Genomic DNA, 25,738 nt, shown 5'->3' with positions numbered 1-25,738 from the left:
GCACAATGTGTACAGGTATTACAGAAATTCCTTCTAATAAAGTTGCCCTGTGTCAGAAGTTGGCTTAGCTGTTACCTGGCCAGATAACTCTTGAATATCCCTAACTTGCTTCTGCAGGACTGGCTGCACAAAACATACATATGGTAATTGTGCAAAACAAATCACAGAATGGTAGGGACCTCTGAAGATGATCAAGTCCAACTGCCCTATCAGAGCAGAATCACCTAAAGCATATCACATAGGTTCAAGCGGGCCTTGAGAGTCTCCAGAGATGGAGACTCCACCACCTGTCTGGTCTTTATAGACAGATGATTTCTTTGCAAAAGCAATTCAGTAAGTAGTAGGAATCATAGAATCAACCAGGTTGGAAGAGACCTCCAAGATCATCCAGTCCAACCTATCCCCCAGCCCTACCCAGTCAACTAGACCATGGCATCTCTTTTGCAGAATAGCCAGATGGCTACAGCTTTTGCCTAGGATGTGAAGCACCCAGACAACTTCCTTTGCTTCTGGGGCTTTTATCACACTCTGACTTCCTTGGGAAGGGCCATAACTTGTTTGTATATCTGTTTCCAGACGTGTTGTTGTTTACTTTATAGGACCCTAGTGATATGCAGATACTGTTTTAAGCTACTTAATCTGTATGTGTTCAATGTGATACATACTCCATGGATCATGTGCTATGCAGGGCAGAACTTTAATAGCTGAGTCATCATTCTTGAACTGACAGCAGCATTTTAAGTGTTGGCTTGCATGAGTTGTTACAATGCACTGCAGTACTATTGAGGAATTCAGTTGGTGATAAAGTGTGGAACAGCACACATCACCTGTTCCTTGAATTGCAGTTTATCTTGGTGTCTCCTTTGTGTCCTAGTCACATATATCTGTACTGGGAAAGCTAAAGATGTTTTGCACCATGCTTCTTGGAATTAACGTAAGGGTTTTTTTGTGTGTTTTTTATTTTCAAGGCTGTATGACAATCTTACCTACTATCCTATTTCTGATTACAAGAGTGTTGAAAGAAACAGCAGTAAAATCAGCAGACAATCAGGTCCCACCTCCAGTCAGTGCAGCCCTTCAAGGGATAAAAGCTATCGTTACTCTTCCAACAGTCAAGACTGATGAGACTCAGAAACAATGGACAGGTCTTATCCGCAGTACTTTGGCATCTATCTTGGAATACTCTCAACCTGGTAAGTGGATTCCCAGTGCAGGAATCTTCATGAGAACTGAATTTTGCTGTAATGGAAAGGCAATTATTGTATCTGTTTGTAATTTAATAGGCTTCATGTCTAATGGCTGTGGATCAAAAGTGGTGATGAAGTGCTTGTAAAATGAAAATGAGAGAAAAACCTCAGTGCACAGATGTCGTGAATAGGCCAAAATAGTAGGCTTACACATGTCCTGGCTTGCCCAGGCGTGTTTTTCTGTTCTCCCTCCTTCTGCTACAGGGAGAAGCAACAGCGGAGAAGACAAAGAACCTGGAGCCATTAGAATAGAATAGAATCAACCAGGTTGGAAGAGACCTCCAGGATCAGCCAGTCCAACCTAGCACCCAGCCCTAGCCAGTCAACTAGACCATGGCACTAAGTGCCTCATCCAGGCTTTGCTTCAACACCTCCAGGGACGGTGACTCCACCACCTCCCTGGGCAGCCCATTCCAATGCCAATCACTCTCTCTGACAACAACTTCCTCCTAACATCCAGCCTAGACTTCCCCCAGCACAACTTGAGACTGTGTCCCCTTGTTTTATTGTTGGTTGCCTGGCAGAAGAGACCAACCCCACCTGGCTACAGCCTCCCTTCAGGTAGTTGTAGACAGCAATGAGGTCCCCCCTTAGCCTCCTCTTCTCCAGGCTGCACACCCCCAGCTCCCTCAGCCTCTCCTCATAGGGTTTGTGTTCCCTCACCAGCCTTATTGCTCTTCTCTGGACACCTTCCAGCACCTCAACATCTCTCTTGAGTTGAGGGGCCAGAGCTGGACACAGCACTCAAGGTGTGGCCTGAGCAGTGCTGAGTACAGGGGCAGAATAACCTCCCTTGTCCTACTGGCCACACTGTTCCTGATGCAGGCCAGGATGCCATTGGCTCTCTTGGCCACCTGGGCACACTGCTGCCTCATCTTCAGCCTACTATCCACCAGTACCCCCAGGTCCCTTTCTTCCTGGCTGCTCTCCAGCACTCTGTCCCCAGCCTGTAGTGCTGCTTGGGATGAACTAGGTAAAGGCAAAAAATCCCAAAACAGTAATGTAGTGTGACTTGTTTCTGGAACTTGGAGGTCTGCCTTCTGATACTGATTGGTCTTTCTGTCATCAGCTGAATGTCTCAAGTAAAGCAGTTTCAAGCTGAATTCACTTCACTTCCTGGAATATGCCTCAATTTCTGTGATGACTGTCAACTCTAGGCAAGTTGCAAGGCCCAAGCAGATTATCATTTCCTTTTTCCACAGAATACCTGCCAGCTTAAAGGAAAGGAAACTCCACTTGCCAAAACCATTTTGTAGGGGAACTGATCTCTTTATTTATTGAAACTGTAATTGTTTGGTGTTGTACATGGACTCGACATCTTGAATTAAACCTCAAGAAAAATGACATTCAGTCTGTCTTTTAAGTGTTTGCCCACACAATTCATAAACTCTTAATGACAATGAATGCTAAAGAGAATGAGTGTGAAGGCAGCAGGGGATAATTAAGGCAAGGTTCTTGCTGAAAAGTTGGGTGATTACAATGCTGTTACAAGCTTTCAGTGGTGAGAAAAAATCCTAGTCTTGTCAAAAAAGCACTCCAAAATGTTACCCAGAAGCAGGACATCTATTGTGTCTCTTTAGAGAGTTGCAGAGTGCTTATCTTGCTTCACACTCATACTTTTCCTTGCCCTTTGGAAAGCAAAAAGTAGGTACAGTCTCAGCTGTTTAGTTAGCAAAAGACAGACACAAAAATTTTTCATTTGCATAATGGTAGTTCAGCCAAAAAACATCCCATTGCATCCCCAAAGAGCCATTTGTAAAGACTGAAGAGAGGCATGAATGGAGTTACTCATGTGAAAGAGAGGGAGCAAGTAGGTAATTGCAAATGATCCTGAAAATGTCTGAAGGGGAAAGATCTGTAGATTTGTGTCAAACTTGTAATCCCATTTCTGACACCATCTTCTGGCTTTCAGCCTTTTGTTACTGTAAATATTACTGGCTTTAGGCTTTTTTGTTTTGCAGACTTCAGAAATCTTTCTCTGTTCCTTGCAAAGAGTTTGTTTTCCTTTTCCAGTTTTCTATAGAGTCACTTATGGCACACATACGAGAGGCTAAGTAAGGTCTACTGCATCCTATTTCAAATCTCAAGCCAATAAAATGTAAACAACTTCAAAATGTAAAAAATTAATCACTTAAAGTGCTTGGAGTAGTTTTTTTTTTTTAAATGAGGTTGCACATCGTAGCTAAGCCAGTTGAGTAACCTCTCAATTCAAGAGAGATGTTGAGGTGCTGGAACGTGACCAGAGAAGGGCAACAAGGCTGGTGAAGGGCCTGGAACACAAAGCCTATGAGGAGAGGCTGAGGGAGCTGTGGGTGTTTAGCCTGGAGAAGAGGAGGCTCAGGGGTGACCTCATTGCTGTCTACAACTACCTGAAGGGAGGTTGTAGCCAGGTGGGGGTTGGTCTCTTCTCCCAGGCAACCAGCAATAGAACAAGGGGCCACAGCCTTAAGTTGTGCTGGGGGAAGTCTAGGCTGGATGTTAGGAGGAAGTTCTTCACAGAGAGAGTGATTTGCCCTTGGAATGGGCTGCCCAGGGAGGTGGTGGAGTCACTGTCCCTGGAGGTCTTCAAGAAAAGACTGGATGAGGCACTTAGTGCCATGGTCTGGTTGACTGGCTAGGGCTGGGTGCTAGGTTGGACTGGCTGATCTTGGAGGTCTCTTCCAACCTGCTTGATTCTATGATTCTGTGATTCTCTGTGAAGAGCAATCATGCTGGTTTTAATTTTGCTAACTATGCATCTGCTATTTCTGTGTGCCTCTCACAGGAGAGCAGAACCAACCTGGCCAGCAAACCCAGCAGAGTGTTACAATAATTCTATTAATAATTCTTTTTCCTGATGATGTAACTTTTTGTGTGAAGACAGCTTGTGCAAGGGAAAAAAGGATGACAATGGCAAATACAGATTATTTGAAAAGCTGGAAAAGTTAAAAGTAGGACTGTTCTTATTGCTAACAGGTAGCTGTCAGATCAGCTAGTCTGTTTTATGAAGCTTTATGTTAAATAAAAACTGTTTCTTTGTTGAATACTCAGCTGTATCTGGTGAAGAGAATAATAAAAAGCATTTGTGATGGGGAAAGGATTTAATCCTTTTTTTTCCTCTCTTGTTGGTATATTGAAAACAAAAATATCAGTAAGTGTGGGTTGTTATCTTTCTTGATAGTTAAGTTTCAGAAAATTTGACTTACTTGACCATCAGAATAGAGATGCTCAGCACTTTGTCAGTGGCAGTCAATAATGATGAAGTGATTCTGTAACAAGTAGATGCATAAGTGTATGTGGCTGCAAATACTTTCAGGTACATTTTATCTCCTCTGTATTCACTATTTACTAAGTAAATTCGAACTCCTTTGTTGGAGTAAGCTAACAGCATCTTTGGTTTTGTTTTTCAGAAGCCTCTAAGCCTACTCTTGATGAAGTAAGCGTACTTACAGCTATTGCTCTCTTCCTTTGGTCAGCAAGCACTGAAATCATCGGAGTGCAGTCTTTACAAAATGGATGTATGGACAGATTTAAAAGTGCATTAAATTCCTGTGATCCTTGGGTAAGATCGTGGTGTAGAAATATGAATGACATACATCTGAGAAAAACTAATTGTGATATATTTACTACATTTTCAGAATGATTTCTAATGCATTTAGAGACACATACTGCTTGTCAAAATGATTAGAAATTTCAACAGTGCATTATAGAAAACCTTAAGTGAACAAAATCATAGAATCAACCAGGTTGGAAGAGACCTCCAAGATCAGCCAGTCCAACCTAGCACCCAGCCCTAGCCAGTCAAATAGACCATGGCACTAAGTGCCTCATCCAGGCTTTTCTTAAAGACCCCCAGGGACGGTGCCTCCACCACCTCCCTGGGCAGCCCATTCCAATGCCAATCACTCTCTCTGCCAACAACTTCCTCCTAACATCCAGCCTAGACCTACCCTGGCACAACTTGAGGCTGTGTCCCCTTGTTCTATTGCTGGTTGCCTGGGAGAAGAGGCCACCCCCCACCTGGCTACAGCCTCCCTTCAGGTAGTTGTAGACAGTAATAAGATCACCCCTGAGCCTTCTCTTCTCCAGGCTAAACAGGCTCAGCTCCCTCAACCTCTCCTCATAGGATTTGTGCTCCAGGCCCCTCACCAGCTTTGTTGCCCTTCTCTGGACATAAATAACCTGAACTAAGTTTCTAAATAACATGTGTTTGTGGCCTTGTGCCAGGTTCCTGACTTGCAATTTTTTAGAAGGAAAAAAAAATATTTGAGGTGTGAAATTGTAGAAAATGAGAAGATTGGTTAGCAGAAAATGGTAATGGGTGACTGCCACAGGCTGGTTACCACTGGTAATAGGGTGGTAAGAGATGGAGAGAAAGGCTTGATACAGCAAGTTCCAATCCAATCCAGTTTATTACAGCCCAAGCATGGGCTTATATACTTTCTATCAGAAGGCTACGTAACAGGGTTACAAATGATGTTAGACTCCAATTGGTTACATACACTTGTGTTAGGACTGCGTTAGGATTACACACTGATTAGCGTAGACATTCTTCATATTCTCTCAACAACACATCTATTGTGTGTGAGCAGAGACAGGAGAAAACCACAGACTCCAGCCCTACATTTGTTTAGATTTGTTACACCATTCTCTAAGGCCATTCCAGCCTTCTATCAGTACTTCTGAGCTCGTGCACTCCCTCCTGTCCATGGCGTATGTTCCAGTATTTCAGTTTCCCAATGGCTGTACCACACTCAGACAATTCTATAAAATCACTGCATTTAATATGACTATATCCAACAGGGGACACTTCTACATTGATGATCTTTTATAGTGCAAACTGCAGTACTTTTTCTGTAGATAAAATTACTGTGCACATTTCTGATTGATTTTACATTTGTTTGGGCAAAACTTCTCCTTATTTTATGTGTTCATACAAAACTCAGTTGGAGTGCATTTCTGTGGTCATGATCAGAACATCTTCAGATTGTGAGTTACCTGTCTCCAGATTGCACTTTTGCCCTTTGGCTTACCTTTATGTACAATCTTTTATTTTTTTTTTCAGAGTGAAATAAAAAGGTTTTAGACTTTGTTCAGGCAGGCTAATGTATTGTATAGTTAAGCTTAATTGTTCCAGCCACATATATACTGGTTGGAGAGGATGTGAGAGTCTGCAGGTGGGAGCTAACACAAAAATAATGTTTCCACAAGTGAGCATTGCAAAGACTCCTGAGAAGAACAACATGCTAAAAAAGCTGATGTGTTTAGGGTCACAGCGAGGCATTTAAAATCTTGTTTAGATTGATAATTCTTCTCTGAAGGAAGGCTGTAGTGTCTTGTAACATAGACATTAAATTGGCCACAACAACCCCAAGCAGCACTACAGGCTGGGGACAGAGTGGCTGGAGAGCAGCCAGGAAGAAAGGGACCTGGGATACTGGTGGATAGTAGGCTGAAGATGAGGCATCAGTGTGCCCAGGTGGCCAAGAGAGCCAATGGCATCCTGGCCTGCATCAGGAACAGTGTGGCCAGTATGATAAGGGAGGTTATTCTGCCTCAGCACTGCTGAGGCCACACCTTGAGTGCTGTGTCCAGTTCTGGGCTCCTCAGTTCAAGAGAGATGTTGAGGTGCTGGAAGGTGTCCAGAGAAGGGTGACGAAGCTGGTGAGGGGCCTGGAACACAAACCCTATGAAGAGAGGCTGAGGGAGCTGGGGGTGTTTAGCCTGGAGAAGAGGAGGCTCAGGGGGGACCTCATTGCCGTCTACAACTACCTGAAGGGAGGTTGTAGCCAGGTGGGGGTTGGTCTCTTCTCCCAGGCAACCAGCAACAGAACAAGGGGCCACAGTCTCAAGTTGTGCCGGGGGAAGTCTAGGCTGGATGTTAGGAGGAAGTTGTTGGCAGAGAGAGTGATTGGCATTGGAATGGGCTGCCCAGGGAGGTGGTGGAGTCACCGTCCCTGGAGGTGTTGAAGAAAAGCCTGGCTGAGGCACTTAGTGCCATGGTCTGGTTGAGTGGCTAGGGCTGGGTGCTAGTTTGGACTGGCTGATCTCAGAGGTCTCTTCCAACCTGCTTGATTCTATGATTCTAGAGTATTTCTGTTCAGCATCTACTTGGTAACTCATCTTGTCCAGACCCCAAGTGCAATTTGAAACCATGTGTAAGGTCTTTTTGTGGGGCTTTAACTTCTTGTAAGTTCTGTGTTATGTCTGTGGAATTTTGGAGGCAGATCTTTGTACACCCAAATAATGCCTGAATCAGTTAATCTCAAAAAATCACCAGTAAGTCATTTTCCCATGCATTGACTTCAGTAATCACTGCTTTCCAGAAAAAAAAATAGAGATACAGGAAAAAGAAAATAAAGGGAGGGAGGGAAGACAGAGAGAAGGTTCTGTGATCAAACTCACTGTATGGCTACATTTGTAGTCCTGTGCTACTGCCAGCACAAGATGGAGAATGAGAAGCATCAATGGGACAGGCTTGCCACTTTTGGCTACAGTCTTGGCACATTTTAGAGCAGTAAGATCACGTTTATCAGTCATTTTTTGACACTGGAATAGCATTTCATGATTTGGCAGATACTTCTACTATTAGTGCTGATAGTTCTGAGGCTTAAGATATATTCTTTGTTGACCTGTGTGACTGACTTGATTAAATTATCCGTTCCTTTGTTTTGTCTGAGTTCATACTGTTACTGCTATTTAGTAGCTGCATGTTCTTTCTAACTGCCCTTTTATTTGAACCTGGGCTAGCACTGTTTTAGCAGATGAGCTGTGTTACTCCTCTCCTCTTAGTATGTTTCCTTCCCATTCAGTGGCTGTGGGGTTTTTTGGTTTTGTTGTCATCACCTGTATCTCATATACAGATAGCAGAGTTGATTAGAATTCCCTGAGTTAACAACTAACCTTCATGACAATGTATTTCTCTTGATTTGATTAGGTTCAGGCCAAGTGTTACCAGCTTCTGCTTTCTGTGTTCCAACACACCAATCGTGCCCTGTCAACTCCATATATTCATTCCTTGGCCCCTATTGTGGTGGAGAAGTTGAAAGCTGTGGAAAGGAGCCGCCCGAACAACAACATGGAGCTGTTAGCAGTCCAAGAGGGAATTAAAGTTCTTGAAACACTGGTTGCTCTTGGTGAGGAGCAGAATAGTAAGTTGGTTTTTTTTTCCAAAGAAATAAAAATTGAACACTAGATATCTTGCTGTTAGGAGCTTGGTGGCATAGTCTCAAGTAGAACATGTCTGTGGAACATGCTTCTGTAATTTCAGTATTAGAACTTTTGTATACATGGACTCAGTGTTGATGTGCTGTAGCCTTTGCATTTCTGCTAATTGCAGAGGGGAAAGAAGGAATCTAAACATGAATTGCAATAGTGAGTGATGTTTTTCTTCTGTTTGGAAATGAACTGTTAAATGAACTGTTACATTTTCTTTTTCCAATTGTTAACTTTATTTTAGCAGACTCATCACTCAGATTGCTTCTACCAAATCAACAAAGCTATCTGAAAAGCCCAAGAAATTTAACTGTGTTGGTCAAAAGATCTTGACTGTTCCCTTCAGCAGATTGAATTTAGTATTTATAGTTTAAGTTCAGTTATTCTCTAAGTTCAGTTATTCTCTAAGTTCAGTTATTCTCTGAGTTCAGTTATTCTCTAGCTAAAACAATATGATTTCTGAAGACTTGATTTGCAGACATTTGGCTTGAAGTGCTGATAAAGTTCCATGTTAATTTTCTCTGAGTTTGGTAGGTCGGGTTTTGTTTCAGTTTTTGCTGTTGGGCTTTTGTTTTGTTCCATACACCACCACCCCTCAACATACTCCTGGTTGCTGTTTCTTTTATTGCTAATAAAACATGGTTTCTTGAGCCCCATTCTGCTTCTGGCACAGTTTGACACACATGTAAAACGAGAGAGTAAATGAAGCACAGGAGGAAGCAAAGTATCTGATTTTTGCTAATGCTGGTTGGACATAATCACTCCATGAGTATGAATTTAGTCAAAAGCTTTAGAGGAGAATCATTAATACTCTGATAAACCTAGAAAACTTTAGATAAATGAGTTACCATTAGGTAAGGTCTTTGACCTTAAAAATTACAACATGTTACACCTTTCAAAGGCATGTTGATATCATAGAATTATTAGGATTGGAAAAAGACCTCTACAGTGATCAAGTCCAAGCATCAATCCAACATGACCATGCCTACTGAACCACATCCCAAAGTACCACATGTTCGTGGTTTTTGAACACCTCCAGGGATGGTGAGTCTGCCACTTCCCTGAGCAGCCTGCTCCAGTGCCTGACCAGTCTTTCAGTGAAAAAGTTTTTCCTAAGATGGAGATACTGCTTTCCCTGGCACAAATTGAAGCCATTTCATCTCATCCTGTTGCTAGTTACTTGGGAGAGGAGGCTGACACCTTCCTGACCAGAACCTCCTTTCAAGTAGCTGTAGAGAGCAATATCCTTACTAGATACAAAGAAATAGACCTGATACTTCAGTTGCCTTTTGTTGTTCTAGAGATGAGCCCTTTTGATCTCTATGCCAATTTGGGCCATGGCTTCATTAGGCTGTGCTAGTCTCAAGTTGTGCTGGGGGAAGTCTAGGCTGGATGTTAGGAGGAAGTTGTTGTCAGAGAGAGTGATTGGCATTGGAATGGGCTGCCCAGGGAGGTGGTGGAGTCACCGTCCCTGGAGGTGTTGAAGCAAAGCCTGGATGAGGCACTTAGTGCCATGGTCTAGTTGACTGGCTAGGGCTGGGTGCTAGGTTGGCCTGGATGATCTTGGAGGTCTCTTCCAACCTGGTTGATTCTATGATCCTATGATTCTAAAGTTATGGTGGTAGTTTCTGGATTGGAATCTTTTAGAATGGAGTAATATAGCAGGTAACTGTCTTTGCCTTTCCTGTGAACACTTTCACACCAACAGTGGTTCTGTTACACTCACGGGGAAGACTGACACTCAGATTCAAAGCATGGTGTTTGTCTGACTGAGAAGTGTTTTGAAATCCATTAGTATGATAGGCATTCTATGCCCTGCAGTCTCTTATCAATGACCTGCCATCAGCCAATGCAAAAGAATCTTTAAGAATTGTCAGGATCCAAATCACTGATGAACAATAATAGAAGCCTGAAAGACAGTCCTAGTAAGAAAGACTTGAGTGAGCAATAGAGAGGAAGCCATCTAATTGCAGTTGTGTTTTATTTGATAATTTTTTAATAACAGTGTTTATTGTAAATCCTGAAGACCTGACCTTTATCACTCTGTTAACTGAAAAAAAAATTCTTCTCTGAAGTGGTAATTACTTTTTTATTCTTTCACGTTTAGGAGTCCAGTTGCTTGCCCTTCTTGTTCCCACCCTGATCTCCTATTTACTGAATGAAAATGCCTTTGCTTCTGCATCTACAGCTTCTAAGGACCTTCATGAATTTGCACTTCAGAATCTAATGCACATTGGTCCGCTTTACCCACATGCTTTCAAGACAGTGATGGGAGCTGCTCCTGAATTAAAAACACGGCTGGAAACTGCAGTCCGAGCAAGTCAGGCCAGCAAAGCAAAAGCAGCTGCTAGGCAACCACCACCCACAGTACATTCCACCCCGACAATTAAACTGAAAACTAGCTTTTTTTGAATGACTTGTAGTATTTTTGGACCATTAAGTATTCAGAAGCATTACATTAACCCTGACGTGTTACTGTCTGTAATACTGTGTAATTTGTATGTGAAATGCTGTCTAATAGAGCTTTGTGTAATTACTTGAAATCCATGCATCACAAAGGAATTGCTGTTAGTTGTATTTATAGAGATTTTCAGGAAATGCAATGTGATCATATGTATGAATCTGTGTTATAAATTACCCACTAAAACCCCCTATTCTCTGACTAAATTTATTTTTCAAAAGCTGCTCCAAACCTTTGAGTGGTTTTTGAAATCTGGTGATTGTTACCCTACCCTTGTGCCAACACTCACTAACGCAGTGGGGGACCAAGGGAAGAGGGGAAACTGTTACGAAGTTCGTACCATGTACCATGGGTAACTTGAAATGTGTACTTTTTCCTTCTGAACATTAAGGAAGGAAGTGGATTGCCAGACCTTGTAGATCATTTTGGCTTGCATGAAAAAAAAAATCCAAATAATGCAAAAAGTTCAGCTTTTCTCACAGTGAAGGATCAAGCATGTTGTCTTCATGAGTTGTCTTTATTTATGTGGTGTATATTTCTTTCCAATGCATTTTCATGCTTGAACATTAATAAAGGATGCAAAGAATCTCATCCCTTATTTCTGCTAAGAATAATGTTAAAGAATGCATTGGAAATGGAGTTTTTTATAAAGAGAACTGCCTGCTAGCTGCATTTTTTGTAGGTGTAGATTTTGGCTCTCAAGGTGCTGTTTGTCAGCAGTGTTCTTGTTCTGCCAGACACCACTTGAATATGATGACTCAGCTCTTTGTTTAGACTCCTAAGTATTTAACTTTCCTGCAAGAGTTTAGTCTCAGTGGTGATTTTGTCTGTAGTTCTGGTCTGTAGTTCCTTGCAGAGCCAAGTGACTTGAGCACTTTGCACCATGCTCCTCATTTTTTCTTCCCCTGCCAAGCTTTTCTTTTTTGAAAAGCATAGAGCTCCCCTCACATCTCACTGAGTCTGGTCTGCAGAGTTCAGAGCGTGGAGGTCAATTGCTGTAGAATCATAGAATCAACCAGGTTGGAAGAGACCTCCAAGGTCATCCAGTCCAGCCTATCACCCAGCCCTAGCCAGTCAACCAGACCATGGCACTAAGTGCCTCATCCAGGCTTTTCTTGAACACCCCCAGGCATGGTGACTCTACCACCTCCCTGGGCAGCCCATTCCAATGCCAATCACTCTCTCTGGCAAGAACTTCCTCCTAACATCCAGCCTAGACCTCCCCCAGCACAACTTGAGACTGTGTCCCCTTGTTCTGTTGCTGGTTGCCTGGGAGAAGAGACCAACCCCCACCTGGCTACAGCCTCCCTTCGGGTAGTTGGAGTCACCGTCCCTGGGGGTGTTCAAGCAAAGCCTGGCTGAGGCACTTAGTGCCATGGTCTGGTTGACTGGCTAGGGCTGGGTGCTAGGTTGGCCTGGATGATCTTGGAGGTCTCTTCCAACCTGGTTGATTCTCTTCTATAGTCTTTTCCCCCCAGAGGTCTAGTGACTTAACTGATGTTTAGAAACTTTATGATCAGGTTTTATTTACCTTACCTTTTCCTCAGCACTTTTATGTTTTGGTTAGACTCTAGTTTTCAGGATGTCTGGAAATTCAGAAAAGGTGAGGTGGGGAATACAACAATCTGTTTAAGAGGCCAGTACAAAAGACAGAAAAGGGAGAATGGAAAATAGCACTTGATAGATGTAGATGGAACAGGGAAGGAAGAGGTTTCTCTTAGTATACCATGTGGCAACGTGCACAACTTTCATTTATGTGTTTTTGTTCAGTCTACTCTTCTTTTGCTTCTTTGCTTGCTCCTAACACTAAGCTTTAAGTGTGAGTTTACATAATATTTAATTTGATTTAAAAATAATAACTTGGAATGGCTGTAGTGATTTTTGTCATTCTTCTTTTAATCTTTGTCAGTGGCCTTTTTAATGTGCTTTTTCATTAAACTCTTCTGCTTCATGTCTTTCCCCTGCCTTTTCCTTCCATTCTGAGTGAGCCTTGTTGCTCTACCCCAGTTCCCAGTTGGGGTCCCCCAGAGCATGCCGCCTCTTCTGTGCCCTTTTCGTCTCTGATGCTCTCTATAAGCTTTCTTAGCTGTCTTTCCCGCTTCAAAAGCACCGAGGTTGTCCACCCGCCACAGCAGGGCAGGGTTACAAAGGGTGAGCGGAGATTAGCAGCAGGGAGTGCTGCTTCGGTTAGTGCCGAGGTGCTCCCGGTGCGCCTGGCCGGGGTGAGAGGCGGCAGGGCCGTGCTCGGCAGCTGCAGGAGCGTCTGTGGCCGTGCACCGTACTCAGACGCTGCCAGCGCTCAGCTCTGCTGCGGAGCCTGTGGGTAGGGATGTGTTGGTCTTCAGCGAGACACATGCCAGTATGGAACGCACTCTTAACTCCGCTGTCTTCGGGAGATGCAGCAGGGAGCTGTGCTGCGGGCACCTTGTGTTTTCAGCGCCAGGTTTTGATGTCAGCCTCGAAGTTTTCCCTTTCCTCACGGAGAATAACAAATCTTGAAAAACATTGTTCTGCTCTCCTTTTCAACACTTCCAAAGATTGTCAAGAAACCATTGTAAGGGATTCCCAGTTCTGGTCGCTCAAAACAGAAAAGCTGGGGATGAAAGGGCGAGGCTTGGCCAAAGTTTGTGGAACTGCTGCAAGACCCCTGCCCTTCTTATCTGCCTTGGCTGGGCTGCAAGTGTGCCAAGGCTGTTTAAATCCTTTCTCTGCGGTGGAGATGACGACTAATCAGTGGTCCGCTGCTGCTCAGAGCTGCCTTCAGCCGTGGCTTTGCTCCCCGCAGTCTCTCACGCCCACCTTGCCGACTGGGCCCCCGGGGTGCGTTGTGGGTCTCTACCCCAGGACGGCTCGCCAAGGCGATGAAGTTCTCTGCTGTAAACACGGGCAGCGCGGTGCACAACAAGGCGGCTGGGGCAATGCCGCCCCTCCCTCGGCGGGGAGCTCCGCCACCCAGCGGGACTACGCTTCCCAGAATGCCGTGAGAAGGCCTCGTGTGAATCGCTCTCTAGAGTTGGCCCTCCCGGGCCGCCGTAGCAGCCGGCGGGGGCGGCTGTCAGGCGGTGACGGCGGGCGGGACGCGCCCAGGTTGTTGCTGCTGCTGCTGCCGGGACGCGGCTGGGTGCGGGCGGCGGCTCGCGGAGGAGGGGGCGGCGGGCAACGCAGCAGACCCAGCCCGGCCATGGACGAGCAAGCAGGGCCTGGCGTTTTCTTCAGCAACAACAACAACAACAATGCCTTGCTTTTGCCACCGCCGGCAGGCGGGCCAGGGCTGGAGCCGGGCGAGGCGGCGGCAGCAGCGGCCGCCGCAGCGGCAGCAGGAGGAGGCGGCGGCGGGGGGGTCTCAGCCGCTGGAGTCGCCCCACCAGTGTCGGCATCTCGGGCTCAGTACAGTGTGCCAGGCATCCTGCATTTCCTGCAGCACGAGTGGGGCCGCTTCGAGGCGGAGCGCGCCGAGTGGGAGGCGGAGCGGGCGGAGCTGCAGGTAACACCGGCGATCTCTTTACCCCCCCACCACTGTTTCGACTACCGCTCCTTTCCGACTGCGCACGGTCGGGAGAGAGCCGCCCGAGCCGCTGCCTCCGTTTCTCTCTTGCCTGTTCCGTCGTGAGGGAGCGGCCTCCCGGCTTCGCCGCGGGCCATTTCCCTCTCCGAGGGCGGCCGCCCCCCGCCGCTGCCCGGCGGAGGGGCGTGACATGGCGGCCGGCCCGGAGGGGAGCGGTCTCTGCTCGCTGCGCGGCTTTGGCCGCGTCTCCGGAGTTTTCCGGGTGCCCCCTCTAGGGCAAGCTGCCAGAACTTGGCACCGGTTTCATAACCCACTGTTAAAATTTTCCTTTGGCGAGCCATGGACCCTGCTTGTGCCGCTAGCGCACAGCCCGGCCGGGCCTGGGGCCGGCTGCAGCTCTTGGTAGTACTAGGGACACGCTAGGTAGTGTTTGCGGCTGAGGAGCCATGGGGATGATACTCTCCTTAACGCGTTAAAGGACCGATAGGATCTTGCGGTTGAAGAATTTGCGAACTGCTGACCTAGAGCCGTTTCTGTCAGATACTTCAGCACATTACATTGACTGCATAATGCAGTCTTGGTAGTTGTTCCTCTTTGACTTCGTTTAGAAGGAGATCTGTGTTGTACCTTAATACTGTCCATGTTACTACTGGCCCACTTTTTGGTTCTCATTTGGCCGTGGTTGAGACAGAAAAGTGTCTGTTCAGCCTCCTTTAAGCCTCTTTTGTCTCTTGTTTCCTGTCTCATCTTTTTAGTTCGTTTCTCTTTTGTTGAGAATACTATCTCAATCAAGGGAATCTTGAGCCTGTTTAGCAATGCAGAGAGCTGCTGGGTTTTGTTCGTTTGTTTCCCAGTTAGTTGGGATGTAATCTTTTAAATGTTACTTTCTGTGGTAACATCAACCAACTGCTCCGAGCAGAGCAGCAGATGTGATATTCTTTGCTGAAGATTCCCCGTGTAGGAATTTAAAGGAAGCGATTTTGAGGCCAGGAGAGTAATTTTTGTTTTAACTTTTATCAATTCAGTGACAAACTTGTTAGTAACTGAAATGTGTTTCTGTCACTACATCCAGTAAACACTATGTGGAAAGTAACTGGCTTAGTTATGCATAACAACAACATCCCATGTTATTTATCCGTTGGAGTCTCATAAGTGTCTGGACATTTTTCATAGCTGGCACAGATCTCAAAAATAGGTTTTTTTTTAGGAAAAAAGTCTTGTTTTATGGGCCTAAGAAATGTTGCTCGTGTTGATAGTATTAACACTTAGAATATTTATAGTATCCTTCAATAGAGGCCAGTATGCCACTCCTCCTCCCCTTTCCTCCGCTGTGATGCTTTGGGAGTTAGCCACCCCCCCTACTCTTATGAAATCACCCAGACTAGACTCAGCCGGCTGGAAGTTAAGGAATAAAGCTTGTGTTGTCAGTGGCAGAACTGGGAATATAGCCTCTTTACAAGTTGTTTGCTTGAATGCCTTTGGCTCTTGCTAAAACATCTCAATAAAGTTATAATTGGCAGTGGCTGGCATTGCTGTGAGCTGCAACAGCATTTATCTGCTGCAGAGTCATGTTCGGAAAGGTGCAAACTCTTTGGCTGTCTCCATAAGCATCGGACATGACGTCTGTTGTGACCATTTGCAGTTGAGTGTGCTTTGAGCCGTGTGAAAGGTTTGTGTTAGGAGTTTAGCAACTGCAGCATGGCTTTTAGAAATTGTACATGTACAGCTGAAGGATGAGCAGCGTTAATTAAAAGCTGCTTCTGTGCTCCTTCTGAAGCCTTTGGTTGGCCTATATCTGAAAACGTTTAACAGAGTAATGGAGGTATGAGGTTGGGCAGTTTCACTCTCTTGGGATAAAAATGCAGTGCTCCTGACTGTACTTTGCTAGTCTTCAGTTGGATGTAAATTTCAGTGTTAGTTATCCATTCTCTTGGGAGGCTGTGTGGCAGAGGACTTATTTAGCATGGTGGTCTAAGTATCCGTATTTTTTTTGTTGCAATTCATCTTCTTAAGAGTAGATTTATTTTTTTTTGTTATTGTTTAAAAAAAAATCTCTTAGTTACTTACCTGCCATGATACTTAAATACATCAGATACTGTATGCTACAATATTACCATGCCTGGTATTTGCTTTGTAGTTGTTGGTTAGTTAAGTTATACCCTCTCTCCAAAAAGCAGCTTATAAGTCAGTCCCACTGTGGTTTCCTATCTTCCTCTTAGGCATCTTTGTATTTTCTCTTTTTCTTTTCCTTGTACTTAATTGTGTTGAATTAAATGTGATACTCAGAGTACCTTTCAGTTGCAATACATGAGGCTTGTTTGGGTGACACACCCCCAAGATTATAACACCTATGTGAATTGTCAGACCAGAGAGCTTGCTCTCTGTTCTTAATTCTGGTCTAGTACTGCCTTCCATTGTATTTGTTCTTATCAGGTGCCTGTATTTCTCTTTACATGGCAAATATTCATGCTTACTCTGATTATCTAATTATTTCTCTTGAAGATAAAGTTGCCTCTATTATATCATATATACATTTATATATACATTATATATATTATATATACATACATTATATATATATTATATATACATTATAGTATATGTGATTTGTATATTATATATACCTGTGTATGTATGCGAGTATCACTAATCTGTGTATTTCAAATAAGACTGAAAAAAAAATAATGCATGGTTCCCTTAGATGCTTGTCTGCTAATTACATGTTTCACTTTTTAATGCATACTTTCTGTTTATGGTATTTGGACATCAGAAGTGTCCTGTGAATTCACTGGAATAATTAATAACATTATTAATACTTGTTTTATTATTGCAAACTGTTTTATAGAGTGATCATTTATTTTAATTGTCTATCTTTTGATAAATGAGTAATTTTTTTCTTAAGTTCTAATAGCTGCTTTGGAGAGTTGACACAAAAGGATTTCTCCTATTCTGCAAAAGCTTGACACTTCAGTTCTTATTCATTTTGTGTTTCTGAGGCGTTTCAGATGGATCATTATGTATGGGACAAGATCATCCCAAAATGCTGAAGAGTTTGATAAAATGCATGTGCAGGACAATGAAATCTCTGTCTTTGCTGGAGGCAGACAGGGTTTAAACTGTCTCCCATATTGATGCCTTGCCTTAACCATAGCTCTTCTGACTGGTTGGGGATGATTCTCTGTTGTTGATGTTATTTCCCTTTTAATTAACCATCTCTCACCTCTGGGACAGAGCAGTGGGAACTCTAACCCTGCAGAGCCGAGTGCTGCTGATGCATGTCCTTGTCCCAGCAAGCAACAAAACTGTTGAGCTTTGCTGCGTCTAGGCTGGATGAACTTGGAATGCTTGTGTGTGTGTTTGTATGTCCATTCTGACTAGAAATGTTGTCTTTGCAAGCAGTGCATATGCTGTTACTGAAATGTTTGCTTCTGGCAAAAATTCTCATTTGTAGACTTGCACATTTCTCCACATTTCACAAATGCTCTAAATTCTGTGCAACTGCATCTATGGTCAGCGAGCATCCTGCCGAGGAATTTACTAGCTCTTGACCTCTTCTACTGACATTTTATTCTTCTGATGACTGTTTCTGTATAGTAGACTGTTTTGGAGTAGTGGAAACTGATAAAGTGACATAAATTTTCTATTTCTTTGGGAAACTTTCCTTTGAAAAGATTTGCAGGGAAATTGTGGTGAATTGGTAGAATGTGTTTGTCTCTCTACAACTTTGTTCAAAATATTCTTTGTAAGACAGTGCTAAAAGAACCTGCCACCCAAATGACAGGGGGAGAGTTAATGAAATGAGATAAAATGTGGTTAAATGTTGGCAGACAACTGTAGTAGAAGGAGTATAATGGAAATAACAAATGAGGTTGGTTCTGGAAGTCAGATTTAATAGTGTTGGTGTTCTGGGCGGGGGTCAGGAGTGGTGACCTTCCCTCTTGCTGCTGCTTTTCCGAGGCAAGAGGCAGACAGTGAAACCAGGCACGCTATGTGGTAAGATTGTGTCCTTGGAGATAGGCAAGTTAAAAGAAGGAGAAGGGGCAAATCAGACAGATGGCTGTGGCTATTTATAGTGTGGTTTAGGACGTTTGTTACTGGATTCAGAAATAGTTGATATTTACAGTTTGCTTTTAGATAATGGTCCTCTAATTGGATAAAGTTTGTAGTTAAAAAACATTCTGATAGCTGAATAATCTGAAAATGTTGCTCTGAGAAACAGTAATGGGCAGTGAGTTTAGGAAGTTAGTTGTTAATAGAAAGCTGCTAAAAGTTTGGTAAATAAAATGCAAGATAAAACACAATTTTAAGAAATTTCATGTAAGATTTTCAATCTTACTGAAAATAATGTGGGTCAAATCTCTGACATTCTCTGTGAAAGATGAATTGGCAGAAGCGCTTTAAAACTCTTCAATAAAGTATTTTTTTCTCTTAAAGAATATATTTGAAGGAAAACAGTAATTCATGTTAAATCACTCTGAAGCCTAGAAGGACAGTATTTTCAGCTTCATTGTTTTAAATGCATCAGCTGAAAGAAAGGCAGAAGTCAGTCAGTCATGGTTACAGCACTGAGGTCTGTTTATTTGGAGAGGATGATGCTAGGTGAGTCTGGTGGCTTCCAGATAGCCTTTCTTTTGCTGAGCTTTCTCTAGGAAACTTCCTAACTGACAAATTAATTTGAAGCAAAAAAGAGCTTCAGTACTCTTAACTGTTTGAAAGCTAATTCTGATACACACATTGATAAGATATCATGGCTTGTTTTAAGACTGGAGTAAAAGTGAGAGTAAATGTTCAGTGAAAAGAAACTGCACTGTCGAGGTTTGCAACTTTTTTTTGTTTTTGAAGAAGTAGAAGGTGAATACAAACTGATGAGACTTGTTCTTTGCAGGTCTGTACCTGTTTTCTGTAGTTGAGTTTTTTAAAATGTTTTTCTAAATTGTGTGAATGATCTGAGTTTCCCAGCACCAGATTTTCCCATTCTTCTCAAATCTGTTACAACTATAATTTAAGTGTAATGAAAATATATTTCTTAAGTGGGCCTAACTCTTTCAGTGGAGTGCTGTTGTAAATGGTGCCATGGCATCAACAGCTTTGCAATCATAGAATCAACCAGGTTGGAAGAGACCTCCAAGATCATCCAGTCCAACCTAGCACCCAGCCCTATCCAATCAACTAGACCATGGCACTTCAAAGCTTACAATTTTCACAGAAAGTTGTACTTGAAAAAAGAAGAGTTTATGATTTTCATTATTTGCTATGGAATTGTTGAATTAAGCAAAAACAGAGTAAGTTGTTACATGCTAGGGGGAAAAATCTGGGGTTTGATGAGAAGTTGGCACATGGTGAACTATCTTGTTTGATGCAAAGTTACCACATGGTCTTTGCTAGTGTACGTTTATAAATCACTATCTGTGTCTGACTGATATTGTAGCCCTCCTTTTTTTTTGTCAAAGGTCTTGGATTCCGTCAGTTTTATTGCATCAGGGTTATGTAACTGCACATTTTGAACAAGTTGCGAATGAACTCTGCCTTTATTGATGATTCACTATACACTGAAACTTTATTTACCAGTTCTAAAACAGGCTCTGTAAAATTCCCCAAGGAAGGTCACATACATCTCCAGAGAACTGTTGTTCATCTTAATTTAATGCTAAAAGAAGTAAGACTCTCTAAATGCCAAGCCTCAACTACAGTTGATATATGTACACGTTTGTATGGGAGAATAGGTATAGGTCAGCAACCTGCTCTCATATTTGGCTTCACAAGGCTGCCAGGCCTTGTTAAGTCCCCCTTTCTTAGCTAAAAAGTGACAAAAACTGACTTAGGAATAGACGAAGGGTTGTTATGTGTTTAATATTTAAATGATGAGGAATGCTCAGATACTTGAAACAAGTCCTCTGAATCACTTCAGAGTGCTCAGGATTCAAGCTTTGCAGACAACTCACTGGGAATACTCTTAAAATGTGAAAACAGAGGTTCAGGTAGAGCAACCTGTTCTGTATGCATCTGTATATGGATTTATATAGAAAATGTTATTTTCCTGTTTGAAAGAGTTTACTGCATGCTAACTAATACTGAATATTTTGAGGAGAACCCAGTAACAAGTTTAAGATTGAGGAGTGGAAAGACTGCATTTTTTTCTGTTCTTAGACAGGAATGTTTCCCTTTAGGGCAGTCACATAGGGCAGGATTGCAAAAACATTGGAACAAAATTGGCATGCACAATATTCATATCCCAGCAAGGAGGTGAGAACAAAGTCAGTTATTTCTGTATCTGTTTCAGTTGATGTCCCAGTCAGTTCAGGGTGGTGCTGCATGCTTGAATATATGCCTCTGGCCGTAGGAGAGAGAAACAGCAGTGTGCTTGATTGCATTTGCAAGTGATCCTGTGGTCAAGTCTGGTTCGTTCCTCTTATCACCCAAGCCAAATCTAAAGGCCACCCCCAGATTTGTTCTCCCTAGACTTGCTGTACCCCAAGTGATTCGTTCAGGCTGTGAACTTCCATTGTCTCAGCTGAAATGTGGGCTGTGAGTCTGTTTATCAGTCTTGGTGCTGACTGCTGTTGCTACATTTCTGCCTTTCTTGTACAGCAAATGGAAATGAATTACATTTAAGCATTTGCAATTTGGACTCCAGCTCTTAATATGTTGTTATTTTGTAGCTGGTCGTTGTAGTGTTGCTTACAGAGTTGCATCATGTTTAAAACTTGCTTTCTCTGTGTTGTTACATTGGTCTATGTGGCATGCAACTCAAAAAAATCCCTAAATTTAATGCTGACCACTTAAGTGTACTATAAGAATGACTTGAGGAATATAGCTTTTTTTTTCTGAATGAAGAATGGTTAAATAATCTGAATATATGTTGCTTGGCTAGCTTGGCAAGTATTTTGATGTTTGCAGTTGTTAGAACAGTGAAAGGCAGCACTGAAGAGTGGATAAAAGAAAGTCTGACTGACTGAAGAGTGGATAAAAGAAAGTCTGACTGTCTGAACAGATAGCTGTTTAGTAGAACACTTCAAATGCAGCAAGAAAAGTCTTCCTGTTGGTTGAGATACTTAAATTAACATTCAGAGTATTGCTATGAGCAAATAGCCAAATAATTATTGGTTCTAGAGGATCTATTAGGAATTTGGAATTCACCAAAAATAGATTGTTTTTCATAGACATTAAGAATGTAAGTAAATGGCTTTTTCAACCCTTTTTTTCAGTTGTGTGTTTTTGGTTTTGTGGGGTTTTTTTGGGTTTTATTGTTGTTGGGTTTGGTTTTGTTTTTTTTTTACCCCAAGTTAAATATTTGATCTAATTTGGATGTACACATGGGCATTTTTTTAATTGTTTTTTGTTTGGTTGGTTTGGCTTTTTGTTTTGTTTTGTTTTCCCCCAGGGCTTAACTCTAATGCTAGTTTCAGAACATCTCTGAGAAGCCCAGCAGAAATAATTTGCCAGTAGCATATTGTGCTGCTTGTTAGTCCCACAAGGCACTGTCGTGCAGAATGAGCGTGCAGGTGATAAATGGGATGACAAGCTCCTGTGCAGCTTGAAAGTATATAAGCCTCAGTGCCTGCTGCTGGTTTTCAGCCTGTGGTCCTCCTTCAACTTTGTATTATCTTGAATGGCTACAGGTGCTTATAAAAGCTTCCAAGCCTCTCTTTGGCACAGAATGCTAGTAGATCTGTGTTGCAATGTTTATGGTGCCTGAAAATTTGTTTGCCAGTTGTACTAATCACTGGTATTTTCCTTCTCCCCTTTCATGTACCTGGTTTTTATCTCTTCTTCTCTTACCCCCTAGGCATACCTACACATACTTACAAATATAGTTAAACATGTAGTGCTTCGGTGAACCAACCCTCATCTAAAGTACTGAGCACCCCAGCAGCCTGTGGAATCCTCACAGATCTTGGTAGGCCACTGGGAACAGCTCTTTAGGACTGATTTGTCTGTATATGTGTTCAGGTATTTAATTTGTCAACATTTTTTTGCAGTATTTTTCTTGCAGTCAGTGTTTACCCTTGTTCATTATCTTTTTCTCAACCCATGAAGATGTTGAATTATGGAAGCAGTATATATGGAATAGTATGTCTTGGCAGCTCTTTGCCAAATCATAGAATCAAGCAGGTTGGAAGAGACCTCCAAGATCAGCCAGTCCAACCTAGCACCCAGCCCTAGCCAGTCAACCAGACCATGGCACTAAGTGCCTCATCCAGGCTCGGCTTCAACTCCTCCAGGGACAGTGACTCCACCACCTCCTTGGGCAGCCCATTCCAATGCCAATCACTCTCTCTGCCAACAACTTCCTCCTAACATCCAGCCTATATTTTCCCTAGCACAACTTGAGACTTCTATTGCTAGTTGCCTGGGAGAAGAGGCCACCCCCTACCTGGCTACAGTGTCTCTTCAGGTAGTTGTAGACAGCAATGAGGTCACCCCTGAGCCTCCTCTTCTCCAGGCTGCACACCCCCAGCTCCCTCAGACTCTCCTCATAGGGTTTGTGTGTCAGGCCCCTCACCAGCTTTGTTGCCCTTCTCTGGACACCTTCCAACAGCTCAACATCTCTCTTGAATTGAGGGGCCCAGAACTGGACACGGTACTCAGATGATGCCTGTTGATCTTCAAGTGCCCATAAATTTGGAGTGAGATTTATTTAAAATATCCAAGATAAGTATTTTAAGGAAAAGATTGGAAAGCTTTTTTAGAAGTATCTTAAGGAAAAGATTGGAAAGCTTTTTTTATAGTTCATGAGTCTTCAGAATTAAAAATAAGACACCTTTTAGCTTGAAGTAGCTTTAAAATTCGGGAACTGATAGAAGGTGATACTGAACATGCATCCTTTTTTTGGCAGCCACAATGTTGTTTCTTTTTACACATTATGCATTCAAGTAAATATTACTTTAATTCCTTGCAGTTTTGTAATGTTAAGGTGTCAGCCCAAAACCATGTGCAGTTATAATATACTTTCTTACATCCTTGTCATTGTGATTGCTGATGCTGAGAAATGTAAATTACAGATTACTTTTTTAAACACTGGTAAAATTTGGATTGATTAAAATGCGATTTTATTATATGACTATATTGTTACAACTGCTAAGCCTGTATTAGGAAGTGAGCAGCAGTTTATAAAAAGCTGTTTTTATCTCAGTCTTACCTAAAACATTGCCTCACCCTTTTGTCCACAGTAATGAGACCTTAGAGTCTTCTGGGGAATTTCTTTTAAAAAAGAAGTGGTGTTGCCCATAAGAACCTTTTTTTGTGGCATAATGAAAGTTATTTTAAGAATCTCTTGGTAAAGATGTGGAATAGTTAAGGTAAAGATGTGGAATAGTTAAGGTAGCTACAGTGCTATTAATTTAGATTAGATGCACATGAAGCTTCTAAGTTATGTGGCAAAGTGGAAAAACCTGCAAAAACTAGACCAGCTGAAATAGTTCCAGGTACCTCTTTTCTTAATGCTATCTGGCTTGGGTTTTGTTTTCTTAGTTTGTGGGGGTTTGGTGTGTGGTTTTTTTGTTGGTGGTGATTTTTTTTTGGGGGGAGGGAAGTTGAGTTTGTTTAGGTTTGGGGTTTTTTTTGGTGGTGTGTAAGTTTAGATTTGTTTATTTTCCTTCTGACTCTCTATATTTTAATTCACACCTGATCCCTAGTACAGTAACCTGTAGCATTTAGCCTGGAAAAAACTTGAAGCATTTGCTGCCTTTCCTCCTCTCTGTGGAGCTGGCGGGGCTGGGTGCTTTATGAAGATTATACACCCCGCCCGTAAGGCAAAGAACAATATGAGGTTTTGTGTGATTCCTGTAGGCGGTTTGGAGGCTTGCAGTGACTGGTTTACAACTTGATGCATTTTGACCTTATTAGTTAGGAGGTCAGTTGTTGCAGAACCTGTTTGTTGTGTGTATTTATGAATTCCTGCTGGTTTCGGTTGATCTTCCTAGGGTGGCCAAAATGCAAGTGGAGAACAGTGTTGCAGATCATTAATTTATTGATGATATTGTGTTCCCCAGCGTAGAAAATGTTAGCTGTACAGTTTGGCTTTACTTTCCATTGTGTTTAAAAACAGACACACTGCACTGTAGAATCATAGAATCAACCAGGTTGGAAGAGACCTCCAAGATCAGGCAGTCCAACCTAGCACCCAGCCCTAGCCAGTCAACTAGACCGTGGCTTTTCTTGAACACCCCCAGGGTTGGCGACTCCACTACCTCCCTGGGCAGCCCATTCCAATGCCAATCACTCTCTCTGGCAAGAACTTCCTCCTAACATCCAGCCCAGACTTCCCCTGGCACAACTTGAGACTGTGTCCTCTTGTTCTATTGGTGGTTGCCTGGGAGAAGAGACCAACCCCCACCTGGCTACAGCCTCCCTTCAGGTAGTCGTAGACAGCATTGAGGTCCCCCCCTGAGCCTCCTCTTCTCCAGGCTAACCAGCCCCATCTCCTTCAGCCTCTCCTGTGTGCACAGGCATTTACACAGGTGTTGGCTAAATACTGTAACTGGGAGTGGTTGATCCTGGAGTTATCACTGTTCTAGAGACTGAGAAAATACTGCTAGATCTCACTATTTCTCTTTTTGGGTATTTCAATTCAATGTCATAATTCAGTTTTGTATATATTGCAAATTGTCTCATTTATGGTATGAACATTTAGGTTCCTTGCATATTTTCAGTAATCATCAGGCTTTGTAAAGAGTGAAATCTGCTTGTGACAGTTGGACTGTTACAGTATTATTGTCAGTATAAAACTTCAGTTACACTGTCTTACATGCACTGTATATAAACCTGAATATTATCCCTGTTGTGGAGGCAGGGAATTAGTGTGGCTGAGTCAGGAATTATAAAAAGAGAATTATTTTATTTCCCTGGAACTCCACCCCCAAACTATATAAAAATATTAGTTTAGGTTTATTTACAGATTCAGTTTGATAGGAGGTTTATTCAAAAAGGATATTATAGATACATTTAGATATTTAGGAAGTCAGAAATTGGAAAAGGCTAAGCTATAAACACAGCTTTACCCTGCTATCAATCAGGCTGAAGCAGAGAATTAAGGGAACAGCGAGTCTTACTCACAGGGGTGACATAGGTATTTGACCAAGTGATGCCTTGCTGGATTCCTCTGCAGGAGCAGCCTTCTGATTCTCCAGGCAATGTCCAATAACAGAGATCCATGCAGCAGAAGCCCGAGGCAAGTGGCAGAAACACCAAACTTGGAAATGTCTTGAGGACTTCTTCCACAAACAGGATAATTGTGAAACAATGTTGCCTTCACAGTGGCACAGAAAAGCCAAAACTGCTAGTGTCTTCCCAATTCGGGAGGCAGTCAGGAAGTTGGCTGCTGATATGGTC

At 42.7% G+C, this 25,738-nt stretch overlaps 2 protein-coding genes across 5 annotated transcripts in view; both read left to right on the top strand.

The window, feature by feature from the left end:
* Positions 1-11,493, top strand: part of HEATR5B (HEAT repeat containing 5B) — a 60,011-nt gene extending 48,518 nt beyond the window's left edge. For both annotated transcript variants that reach the window (XM_064158719.1, XM_064158721.1), the window contains exons 33-36: positions 969-1,193; positions 4,637-4,788; positions 8,164-8,377; positions 10,549-11,493. In XM_064158719.1, the coding sequence (XP_064014789.1) occupies positions 969-1,193; positions 4,637-4,788; positions 8,164-8,377; positions 10,549-10,853 (896 nt within the window). In that variant the 3' untranslated portion in view covers positions 10,854-11,493. The remainder of the gene's footprint in view (positions 1-968; positions 1,194-4,636; positions 4,789-8,163; positions 8,378-10,548) is intronic.
* Positions 11,494-13,797: 2,304 nt separating this feature from the next.
* The window catches only part of STRN (striatin), a 78,091-nt gene continuing 66,150 nt past the window's right edge, over positions 13,798-25,738 (top strand). The window contains exon 1 of one of the 3 annotated variants that reach the window (XM_064158716.1): positions 13,798-14,386. In XM_064158716.1, the coding sequence (XP_064014786.1) occupies positions 14,084-14,386 (303 nt within the window). In that variant the 5' untranslated portion in view covers positions 13,798-14,083. The remainder of the gene's footprint in view (positions 14,387-25,738) is intronic. The other 2 variants (XM_064158717.1, XM_064158718.1) reach the window with 2 other exon arrangements.

The sequence above is a fragment of the Pogoniulus pusillus genome, chromosome 18, assembly GCF_015220805.1.
Source record: "Pogoniulus pusillus isolate bPogPus1 chromosome 18, bPogPus1.pri, whole genome shotgun sequence".
In the NCBI taxonomy this organism is placed as follows: domain Eukaryota; kingdom Metazoa; phylum Chordata; class Aves; order Piciformes; family Lybiidae; genus Pogoniulus; species Pogoniulus pusillus.
Note: the sequence above shows the minus strand (reverse complement) of the source record. Positions and strands in the feature narration are given on the sequence as shown.